The sequence below is a fragment of the Tursiops truncatus genome, chromosome 3 (assembly GCF_011762595.2).
Source record: "Tursiops truncatus isolate mTurTru1 chromosome 3, mTurTru1.mat.Y, whole genome shotgun sequence".
NCBI lineage: Eukaryota > Metazoa > Chordata > Mammalia > Artiodactyla > Delphinidae > Tursiops > Tursiops truncatus.
The window spans coordinates 116,683,783-116,696,171 of NC_047036.1; the positions used below are offsets into that span (position 1 = coordinate 116,683,783).

A 12,389-nucleotide genomic window follows, 5' to 3' on the forward strand; every position below is an offset into this window, starting at 1 on the left:
ACAGTGTTTGGGAGGAAGTGGGAAAGGAATCTTTAGGCAGACTGCCACTGAGGCACCACTGTTGTGTCCACTTACATTCATTCAGCTGTGCCCTGCTCTCCTTTTCCTTATCTGCATACTACATGGAGGCTTAGAAGTTGAGAGGTTTACCTAAAGGAACAGAAAAAAGAAGGCAAGGCTTCAATGCAGAAGGAGCAGGCCCACAGCCCTGGAAGAGAACAGGGAGGAGCTGAGGTGGAGGTAGCCTCTGCCTCTCTGATCCTCTGTTCTCATCCATCAGCTCAAGAAAAGCAGACTTAGCAGAGTGGGACAGATGTCTTTTATTGGTCTGACCAGTGTGACTAGTCGTAGGCCCAGGAAGAGCTCTCCTATCTGTCCCGGCTCCCATCTTCCCTCTCCTGGGGGTTCATGACTCACCCCCAGGGAAGAAGGGTGGCAAGCAGAGCCAGGATAAAAAATACAGGGATGGGATCTGAAAGGGGCTCCAGGTGATGCATAAAACATAGGGTTACCAGACCATCCAGATAAAATGTCCATCAGGCAGAGCAGAAGCAGTTTCCCTATACAGGCCCCTGGCCAGGAATGGCAGGGGTCAGGGGGAAGAGCTTCCCTAGAGGCTTCCTACTGTGCCCTTCGTGCCATCAGCATCTCCCGGATATTGTCCTCAGCTTCCTTCACACTCCGCTCCAGGTAGGATTTTTTCTGCTGCAATATGAGAAGGAAATAAGGGTTAGGACCAGGGGGAATGTGCCAAGTTGGTAGATGCAGCTTCTATGCCCAATGGTATGGCTTCTCTGTGACCAGTGACTTCCAGGAGCCTATTGTCTATTGGGAGCCAAGTATACACACCTGCCCAGAGTGTTCCCCCAGCCCGACCCCTGGGCACAGGGAGGGGGTTGCTCAGTACAGGAAGCAGGAGTGCTCTCTGGATGGCAATAGCACTCTTCCCCCAGAAGGAAGCAGACTCTAAAAACAGGCGTCTTGATACATGAAGTTATACCAGACAGACAAAGGCCAGGAAATTCCAGGACAAAGCTCTGGCCCCATAACAGATTGTCTCTCAAGGTTTTCCATGGCCCAGGCCAGGCGCCTGTAGCTGCCACTGCTGCAAAATGGACACCATACCCTCTGCTCTGTCCAGCAAGATGATAGATAGGCTGCATCACACGTCTCACCAAGGCAGATGAGTCAAGATGAAATCTGCTTTTCTAATGAAACTGCTGCCTGCCAGGAATCCAGGACAGTGACACACTGAGTAAAACAGACCTTTTGGAAGTTTACCTCCTACCCCATCTGCGTCCTAAATTAAAAATCTCAACTTAAGACAAAGAACTTCACTTTCAGGAGCCACACCTGGACCAGGATTAACAAAAGATTAGTCAAAGGAAATCATGTCTGTACATTATTTGCCCTGTGGTCACCCCAGAAGTATGGTGGCTTCACCACTGGTCCCTGCCCTGAGGACACCGTTGTGGCTGCATTCCCACTTAACAGACATGAAATGAAGTCTCCCTTTTTGGGGAATACTCAAAATAATCCTCTCCCCAGGGTGCATGTGACTGAGCCACACTAGAGCCAGAAATGCAGAGCCCTAGCCCAGATGCAGCCAGTGCCCTTCCCTCACCCCTCCTCCCTTCACCCAAGCAGCTGGGGGTTCACTTTGATTACTGAAGTGCCCAGGTGACCTGGGGAAGCCAGGGAAAGGCTGGGGCAGAGGGCAGGTAAGCAGCCTGGTCTCAGGCCTTGCTTGGGAACTGATCCCCAACCTCTGAGACAGGAAAATGGAATGAAGTGCTTCTATTACCTGAGGCCTTCACCAGTAAACCTCTCAGGTGCCCCTTCTACATATCCCTGCCTCTTAATTTTTCCCACTCTCTGTCCAGATTTTTTTTTTTTAAAAGAAGATGTTGGGGGTAGGAGTTTATTAATTAATTTATTTATTTTTGCTGTGTTGGGTCTTTGTTTCTGCGCGAGGACTTTCTCTAGTTGCGGCAAGCGGGGGCCGCTCTTCATCGCGGTGCACAGGTCTCTCATTATCGCGGCTTCCCTTGTTGCGGAGCACAGGCTCCAGACGTGCAGGCTCAGCAGTTGTGGCTCACAGGCCCAGTTGCTCCGCGGCATGTGGGATCCTCCCAGACCAGGGCTCGAACCCGTGTCGCCTGCATTAGCAGGCAGACTCTCAACCACTGCGCCACCAGGGAAGCCCCAGATATTTTTTAAATGATACATTTAGAGACTTTATAGTTTCCTTTAGATGCCAAATGCTGAGGCATCCACAGTATTTTTTAGTAAAATTTTATTGAAGTATAGTTGATTCACAATGCTGTGCCAATTTCTGCTGCACAGCAAAGTGACCCAGCTACACACATATATATTCTTTCATGTTCCCCTCCACCATGGTCCATCATAGGACACAACATAGTTCCCTGTGCTACATAGCAGGACCCCACCGTTTATCCATCCTATACATAATAGTTTGCATCTGCTAATCCCACAAATCTTTATCATAGTTCTTACGTGAACCTCTGGTTCCTATTTGTCTTCTAACTTCAAATTTCTTGAAGGCTAGAAAGAGCCTTTACTCATCTCCCATCTGTCCAACTTGCACACAATTCCTTACAAAAAAACAGGAGCTCCACAAAAACTCATAGTGACCATGATTATTCCATGGCTGAGGAAATTTGTTTAATTACACTGCTAAACCTGATACAGTCCTATCACTGTGATATCAGAGTGGGAACTTAAACTTCCTTTGATAAACAACTTGTGGTGAGTAAAAAAGAGGCAAATACTAGTAACTCCTGATACACAGCTGAAGAATGTACATGTCCTATGTGTTGTGCAGCAGCTAGACAGCAAGTGCCATGCACCATTCTGGGCACCTTTTGGGTCCCAGACCCGTAGGAATCTAAGGAAAAGGCTTGTGGAGCAAGTGGGGTTCTATCCTGGCAGTAGTCAGCCAGTGCTCAGGAGCCCAGGTCTGTTGCATTCCATCTCTGCCAACTTGCTGCCCCAGCTAGCAAAACCATAAAACTTGGAGCATCAGCAAGAGCTTTTCTCCCTACTGCCCAGGCCTCTGGCCAATCAAATTCAGGTTGTAATTCTCAGCTTTAAAATTCTTCACTCTGTCACATCTCTTCCTTCTATCTTCCACTTCCAGTTTCATTACTTTTTCATGATTTTTACTACTGCATATCCTAAAGTCTTCAAGTTTCAAAAATAATGATGAACCTGTCTTTACATCTTTAGTTTAAATATACTTACTGGACATTAAAAAAATTTTTTTTCATCCCAACAGATGGGGCATCTCTAGCACAGACCTGCTTTCTAACTGTATTTCAATAGCTCCTGTCTCATCCTCAAACATACCTAAGCCCAGAAGACCCTCATAGTCAAACCCAGACCAAAGCACATGATGTGGGTTGAACTGTGTCTCACAAAAAGACGTGATGAAGTCCTAACCCCCGGTACCTGTGAATGTGACCTTATTTGGAAATACGGTCTTTGCAGATGTAACCAAGTTAAGATGAGGTCATACTAGATTAGGGCAGGCCCTAAATCCAATGATTAGTGTCCTTATAAGAAGGCCACGTAAAAACAAAGGGATACACAGGGGAAATGCCATGCACTGATAGAGGCAGAGAGTGGAGGGTTGCATCTGCAAGATTAGGAAGGCGCCAAGGATGGCCCACAACCACCGTAAGCTAGAAAGAAGAAAGGAAGGAGTCTTCCCTAGACCCTTCAGAGAGCATGGCCCTTTGTGTAGGAACTCTCTTCCCCAGATATCTACATTACTTGCTCCTTCACATCCTTCAGGTCTTTCTCAAGTGTCACCTTATGGGAAACGCCTTCTTGATCATATGCGGCTCCATACTCTCCATTCTCCTCACCTTGATTTTCCTCCTTAGCACCTATCACCACCTGAAGCGGTATTTGTCTGTTTTCTCTTATGAGAAGGAAAGGTCCATGAGGGCAACACTTTGTTCTACTCTCTAATATAGTCCCAGTGTCTAGAAGAATCGCTGGTTCATAATAGGAACTCAATAGTTGAACACAAGTGCATTTATCGTGGGAAATGATGCCTTACTGATTTACTTGTACACACACTCCTTTTTAGTTTTCCCTCCTGACCTGAATGACGAATACCCATCGGAGGAAGAAAAGGCAAAAAATGACCATTCTCCTTCAAGGTGGTTTTCAGTTTTTGACATTGCCCTCTAACCTCTGCCCCTAGATAAACACAGGTTTAAAACTCAGACCTCACTGATCCTGATGGGGACATGAAAACCTTGCTCCCACAAACAGGCCCTAAGGGTCAAAGCCCTTATGCTTTATTCTCAGGTCAACTTGTAAAACCATAAAACCATCCCAATTTCCCACGTCCTGGAGTTGAAAATCCTTGAGAAACTGCTCCATGTGATGTCAGTGTCAGGGCCACTGTGCACTACAAGGGGATAATAATTGCTGTGGAAACTCTAGGAGGCATGTGAAACCCCCACCTTCCACCGGGAGTCCTGGTAAGGCATTTGCTGGCCTCACTGCAGCACCTTTCCGTCTTACTGAGCAATCTCCCTCAGAACCCTGTCTGTAGGAAATTCTCTCCTGGCATCAAACCACAGAGCTCTAGGTGCGGCAACATTCCTGTGGGGCCTTGTCCTCACGTAAAATTCTGAGATTTCCTGTGGGGCTCAGCACGGCCAGGGAGATGACATTGTTGGACTTATTGCTCATCAGCCTGAAGTTCTTCTTTCCGGGAGTCAGACTGAGGGGTTGGTGTTTCATTCTCATCCTCTCACAAAGGAAAGAGGCTCAAGTCCCTAGAACTTTTCCAACATGACACAATCTCTCAAATAGACTCCTGAGGTAATTCATCTCGTGACACTATCTCTATAGACTTCTTCTTTTCGTAGGAACTTTGTCTCTTTCTCTAAATTAATATTTTTCCTGTTTGTATTATTTTAGGGTATAGAAAAGTCTTTTCCCCTCTCACCTTTTATTTCCCCACTTGTAAAATGAAGATTTGGGTAACACCAAATTAAGAACTCAAGAGCTTCAATGAATCTCATGTTCTCTCAGTCTACAGAACTGTAAAATGGCCAGAGGGGGCCAGCTGCCCATGATGGGGAAGTTTAGCAAGAGGCCAAGAATTCACTGAAGGCTGAGGAGGCATGTCTTGGCGGCCAGGGTAAAATGTGAAGAAGGCAGGGAAACAAGAGGAAGAAGAGAAAAACAAAGGCAGTGCAGGGGCACAGTGAGAGAACTCAGAAAGGGAAATGAGACACGGATGGGCAGAGATCTGAAAGTGCAAGTGCTACGACAGCCTGAATGGGTGAGGAGCACTCACCAGAGGCAGGAAAGGCTGGCCAAACATGACCAGGAATTTGAAGATAAGAGACAAGTGATCCAAGGACAGATGTCCACTTGTGAACTCATCTGGGTTTATCCACTTCACCATTAGGGACACAACTAGGCTACAAGGTAACTGCTGAGCTACATACGGCTGGGAGACAAGCTGAAAGAATGAGAAAGCAATTTTAGGCATGGAGCAGGAGAATAAAGAGAAATCTAAGAAGGGGTTACTGTCTCTGCATCTTTTAGAAACTGCTTTCAAGACATCTTTCAGAGGTTCCTCTGCTGAAAGACAGGGACAAAAGACTTGGATCAAGTTGAGCAATGACCTTGGTTTTTCTCCCAGATGTTCTTTTACCTACCTGCTAAAGAGACTCTGACACTGCTACCATATGGGGTCAGACTCCCAAATCCCACCTATGATCACAATGGCTCAATGTACCCAAGATAAACCTCTGCTCTACTCAAGTACCTTAGAGCAGAGATATACCAGGTGATGGTGGTGGGGGGAGAGGGTGGATTCTTATTTCTTCCAAATGATAGTGTTTTTAGCCTTTTAGTCCACCTAAAGTTTATGTGATCTCTATCTACTATTGTCCTCCCTAACACATAAGCTTCATTTAAGTCCCAGAGAAAGACCAGTACATCAGACAACCTGAGAAAGAAAGAAAACAAGCTCACAGGTAAATGAAGAGCAAGGAGAGGCAACTGTTCCAATGCACATGGCAGAGATCAGGCTTCAGCCAAAGAATCATTATATTTATAGGCACCAAACTTAAAACGATAAGCCAATAATCATGTCAAGTGATAAACAGCTGATGTAGGTAGGGACATTTGGCTCAAAGAATATTAAGGGGAGAAGGAACCCAATCACCAACTTAAATATCTAAAACAATGGCTCTAAAAGTATGGTCCCCAGACCAGCAGCACCAGCAACACTGAGGAACTTGTTAGAAATGCATGTTCTTGGGCCCCACCCCAGACCTACTGAATCAGAAACTCTAGGGGTGGAGCTTGGCAATCTGTTTTCACAAGCTCTCCTGGTGATTCTGATGCAAACTGAAGTTTGAGAATCTTCAAAAGTGGAAGTCAGCAAAATTCTTCTATAAAGGGCCAGACAGTAAATATTTTAGGCTTTGTGGGGTTGTCTCTGTCACAACTACTCAATTCTGCCACTATAGTGCAAAAGCAACATAAAAAACGTGCAAACAAATGGGCATAGCTGTGTTCTAAAAAACACAAAAACAAGCAAGACAGACCTGGTCAGCAGGCTACAGTTTGGCAACCTCTCTTCTGAAAAAAGAGGGAGTCTTAAAAGGTAGAACTGAATCTAGCACATAGGGATTTTAACTTGCCATGAAAGTTGCCTAATGAAAGCATAAATTTCCATCCATGCATCATTCCATTCATTCATTCAAGCCTACTGCCAAATCATTTCTCCTCTTTTTTTCCTCCAAAAATCCTGGTTCCTGAAGGTTTTAGCATCACGGTGTACCATCCTATTCTCCCCTCCTTGCTGCTGCAATCTACCAATATCCTGGGTACTGCCCCTCATTCATCAGAGGCTCTTCCTCTCCACCACGGCTGCACCACTTGAGGTGACTTCAACAAGCATGGAGATGATCCATCCAATACCATGACCTTCTCTCCCCTCACATTTTTTACTTTACCCCACCTAAGCCACCCAGCCCATGTTCATACCCTAGAGATTTGACAACACCAGTAACTGCACCACCTCCAAAATTTCAATTTCACCGCCACTACTTCCTATTTTTCCAGGTCGTTTTGATCTGGTAACTCTCCCTCCAGCACTTCTTCAACCATATCACTCAACAAGTTTTTCATTATTCATTCTGCTTCCATGACCTTCTCCCCTCCCACCCAGCTCAGCTTCCACAGTCCTTCATTTATATTTATTCCCCTCTGAACTCTCTTTTGCCCCTCTCTCCCTCTGTTGCATTTCCCTGGCAAAATACCAATCCAAGCTAAACCCAACCATCTACCTACTCCATGTTTGTACCCAAATAGCTGAATGTTGCTGGAGAAAAACACTTACGTGTGCTGCATGGTTTTACTTTAAATTTAGGACTATGAATCTCAAATAGGCACTCACCAGCGTCCAGAAATTCTATTAAATTTTCTTAATATATTAAATTCTCTGCTCTCCAGGGCTTCCCTGGTGGCACAGTGGTTAAGAATCCGCCTGCCAATGCAGAGGACACAGGTTGGAGCTCTGGTCCGGGAAGATCCCACATGCCGCGGAGCAACTAAGCCCGTGAAGCACAACTACTGAGCCTGTGCTCTAGAGCCCGTGCGCCACAACTACTAAAGCCCTCATGCCTAGGGCCCGTGCTCCGCAACAAGAGAAGCCACTACAACGAGAAGCCCGCATACCACAACAAAGAGTAGCTCCCGCTCGCCACAACTAGAGAAAGCCCGCGTGCAGCAACGAAGACCCAATGCAGCCAAAAATAAATTTTAAAAAATTCTCTGCTCTCCAAAGTAACTATTTCATACTTTATCTTGTCTCCTCAAATCTCCTATACTCTCTCCTCCCCTCTCATTCCCAGCTGAGAAAACAGCAGCAATCTGATGAGAATTATCTCTTTCCACTACCAAATCTACCACCTGACCTACACCTACCTATACATAACACTCTCTTCTTTCCCTGTGTTAAAATGGATAGAGGGGTTGTGTTTTGATAGAAGCAGAAACACAACACTTCCACTTGGGTGTTGAATCCATCCCATTCTCAAAAATTTCACTCCCACAGTTATCCTTTTTCTTTCTTCCTAATCTTCAACGTCTCTTTCTCTGCAAATTCCTTCTTGGTAAGGCAAGTCATACACACACACACAAAAAACACCTTTCTTGTCCTCACATTCCCCTGTAGGTACTGCCTCCTTTCTCTCCTCCCCTTCTTGCAAAACCTCTTGAACCAATTGTTTAGTAGTTGCCTCCACTTCCTTACCTCCCATTATCTCCTCAAACCTCTCCAATCATGCTTCCCATCTACCCTATTGAACTTACTGTAGTCCAGGTCACCAACGATCTCTATGTTGCCCAAAGCAGTGGCTACTCTCTATTCTCTTCTTACTCAACCTGTTCTTACTCATCAACAGCATTCAACACAATTCTTGAAATACTTTCCTCTCTTAGCTTTCATGATTCCACACTCCTATTTTCTTCCTACATTACTGGCTACCCCTTCTAAGTTTTCTTTTGCTGACTACTCCTCCTCTGCTCAACTTCAAAATGTTGACATTTTCTGGAAAGCTGTCCTTAACTTCTCTCCATCACTCTCTCTTAGAAACCCTCATCTAGTCTCATAGCTTTAAACATCATTATGACTCCCAAATTTATATCTCCAACCTAGACCTCCCCTTAATTCCAGATTTACACATCAAATTGCTTATAAAACATATCTTCCTGGATGTCAAACCCAAACTTAACATGTCTAAAACAAGCACAACTGATTTATAGTCACCCCACACCCTCCCAGTCTTCTCCATCTCACTGAATGGCAGTCATCCAATTGCTCAATTTAAAAACCACAGAGGGCTTCCCTGGTGGCGCAGTGGTTGAGAGTCCGCCTGCTGATGCAGGGGACACGGGTTCGTGCCCCGGTCCGGGAAGATCCCACATGCCGCGGAGTGGCTGGGCCCGTGAGCCATGGCCACTGGGCCTGCGCGTCCAGAGCCTGTGCTCCGCAACGGGAGAGGCCACAACAGTGAGAGGCCCACGTACCGCAAAAACAACAACAACAACAACAACAACAACAAAAAACCCACAGAGACAAAAAAATACAAAAGCCAACAGAAGCCATCCCTGATTCTTCTCTTTTCCTCGAACCCAATATCCCCCCGCAGCCACCCATCAGTCTTAACTTACTTCCAAATATATCCCGAAACCATCCTCTTCTTTCGATCCAGCTCCACTGCTACCATCCTAGTCCAAGCCTCCATCATCCTCTCCTGGATGTTTGTCATGGATATTTTAACATGTAATTCATGTTACTTTCTGCTCAAAACCCTTGAAAGTCTTCCCATGACACTTCGAATAAAATCCAAACTCCTTAACCTGGGCAATAAGACCCTGCATGATGTGGTCCCTGCCAACCACTCCAACCTTATTATGACTCTTCCCCCTTTCACTTGCTTAAACAATTGCACCAAACTTTTTCCAACCGTAAGACATTTGCATCATCTGTGCCTTCTAAGAACCTGGAATGTTCTTCCTTTGGATACTTCTAAGTGGCTAGCTGCTACTTTTCATTCAGATCTTAGCTGAAATTTCACCTTTTCAGAGAGGCCTCCCCAATAACTCTCTAAAATATCACCTTTACTACATAATATTTTCTTGTTTATATCTTTACTGTCTGTATCTGAATGTAAGTTCCATAACAGTAGGGAATCTTCTCTGACTTGATTAAAGCTTCATCCTCAGCACCAAGAACTGACATAATTAATTTAACCAACATTTATTGTGCACTCAATATATGTTAGACCCAAAGAGCACTGGGATTAGAGCAGTGAACAAGTCAAACACTTATTCACAGAGATTACGCTGTTGCAGGGCACATAGACATTTAACCACCATTGCAATAAGGGCTCCAAGGGAAAAGCACAGTGTCTAATAGAGGAAACACCTGGTATAATCAAGGAAATCACAGAAGCACTTTTGAACAAGCTCTGAAGGATGAGTAGGAATTAATAAAGTGGAGAGGTTAGCATGGGGAAAGAGCAATTCCAGGCAAATGGAGCAGCAAGAGCAAAGGTCAAATGAAGCAAGACATGTCTGGGAACTAAATGACAGCCAGTGAGGCTGAAGTACTGAAGTGCGGGGTGGGGCAGGGAGGGATAGATAATATAGAAGGATGAGGCTGGTGAGATTGAGTCAGATCATACAGGGTCATAAGCCATATTAAAAATTTGGTATTTATCTTAAAGATGATGAAAAGCCACAAGGTCTTAAGCGGGAGAAACAAAAAAATCAAATTTCCATTGAAAATAAAAAATTACTCTGGCTGCAACACAGAGAATGAGTTAGAGCACAGCTTCCTGCAGAAAGCCCAGTGAGTCATGAATGGGTAATAGATGTGTCCAAGATATTGACCCTTTGAGTCCCGAGAGTGGCCGGGTACGTTCAGGGCAGCCAAAGCCCCCCTGGGCAGTTGCCTCCACCTTGAGCACCCTTTGTCCACTTACCCCAGTGAATCATGCAAATACTCCTCTAGGTGCTGTGATGTAAAAAGGGTTGGGAAGCACTGGTTAGAGAATACAAATGTGAATGTTGAGAAACCTACTAGGAAGCCATTGCAATAATCTTGGAAAGAGATGACAGTATCTTAGTGGTGGTAATGGAGCTAGAGAAGAATAGATTCAAGAAATATTCAAGGGCTTCCCTGGTGGCGCAGTGGTTGAGAGTCCGCCTGCCGATGCAGGGGACATGGGTTCGTGCCCCGGTCCAGGAAGATCCCACATGCCGTGGAGCGGCTAGGCCCATGAGCCATGATCGCTGAGCTTATGTGTCCAGAGCCTGTGCTCCGCAACAGGAGAGGCCACAACAGTGAGAGGCCCACGTACCGCAAAAAAAAAAAAAAAAGAAAAGAAATATTCAAGAAAAAAATCAACAAGAGGACTTCACCAAGTCCTTCACCATAACCTTCATTATTTATCAGAAATTAGGGGGGGGGTGTCAAGAATACCTCCCAAGAGGGCCAGGTTTGGAAAAAAAGATTATAAGTTTAGTTTTAGACACATTGAGTTTAAGGTACCTATGAAACATCCAAGTGAGATATTAGAAGAGAAACAGATTGGGGCAGAAATTAACACACCATTGTAAAGCAACTATACTCCAATAAAGATATTTAAAAAAAAAAAACAGATTGGGTGTGAAGTTCACAGAAGAAGTCTGGGCTAGAGATACAATTTTACATATAGGTAGTACTTGAAGCCATGAGAATGAAATTCCTAGAGAAGGAATTCAGAATAAGAGGACTTAGCCTTATAAAAGTCAACATATAATAAGAATGAAAGGAAGAGGAGGAACCAGCAAGTAACACTAAAAAGGAGGGACACTGTGTCATAGAAACCAAAAGAAGAGTAGTTCAGGAAAAAGGATGTGATGACTAGAAATCACTGGATGTGTTCAAGTAGGAACCATGACAAAACATGTCAGAAATGGTTGGCGGCAGGGGAGGGGAGTGCTCCATCAAGTGGCCTCTAGGATATCTTCCAACTTTAAAAAGTCTAGGGAATTCCCTGGCGGTCCAGTGGTTAGGGCTCCAAGCTCTCACTGCTAAGGGTCTGGGTTCAATCCCTAGTCGGGGAACTAAGATCCCACAAGCCACGTGGTGCAGCCAAAAAAATGAAAATAAAAAGTCTATAGCTCTTTGAGACCTGACCCTAAAACTTCATGAAGGAAAACTACCCAATATTTTAACTGTCACAGATGAGCCCTAAGAGTATGTGTACTGTAGTGTCAGGATAAATAATTTCACCTCCTAACTTCAAAGGAGACACTGGGCTTTGTACAGATCCAACACAAGCGTTGTAGAAGTATCAGTATAATTACGCCCAAGGAAATTATGAGAAGGGCTGAAATGCTATAGTCAGGAAATAAAGATGCAAAAAAAATGTCCTTCAGAGACATGCCACAACTGAGAACTGCGTGTTGTATAAATCTATTAACAATATACTAAACATGACAAGTATTTGATTCAGGATCTGCGTAAAAGAGATCAGAAAAAGGATGCACAAAGACCACTACCAATATCACAACCCTGAGGTCCTTGATTCCTTTCTAAAACAAACCAAAAAAACCCTAAAAATTATAGCCCTCATAGGACACTATTCTAAGTACCATCATATATGAGAAATAAATGTACACAGTACATAATAAAGAAGTCTCATGAAAACAAATTTTACAAAAGCAAGACATTTCCTCGTATACACTGTTTTACTTCTGCTTCTCCAGGGTCAGAAAGCCAAGTATCTATCAATAGGACTATTAAAACTCTACAAGTCTTCCAAATGAGC

At 44.5% G+C, this 12,389-nt stretch overlaps 1 protein-coding gene across 1 annotated transcript in view; it reads right to left on the reverse strand.

Annotated features, from left to right (window-relative positions):
* Window positions 1-300: 300 nt before the first annotated feature.
* PFDN1 (prefoldin subunit 1) overlaps window positions 301-12,389 on the reverse strand; it is a 59,354-nt gene continuing 47,265 nt past the window's right edge. The window contains exon 4 of the mRNA XM_019924532.3: window positions 301-705. Within this exon, the coding sequence (XP_019780091.1) occupies window positions 622-705 (84 nt within the window). The 3' untranslated portion in view covers window positions 301-621. The remainder of the gene's footprint in view (window positions 706-12,389) is intronic.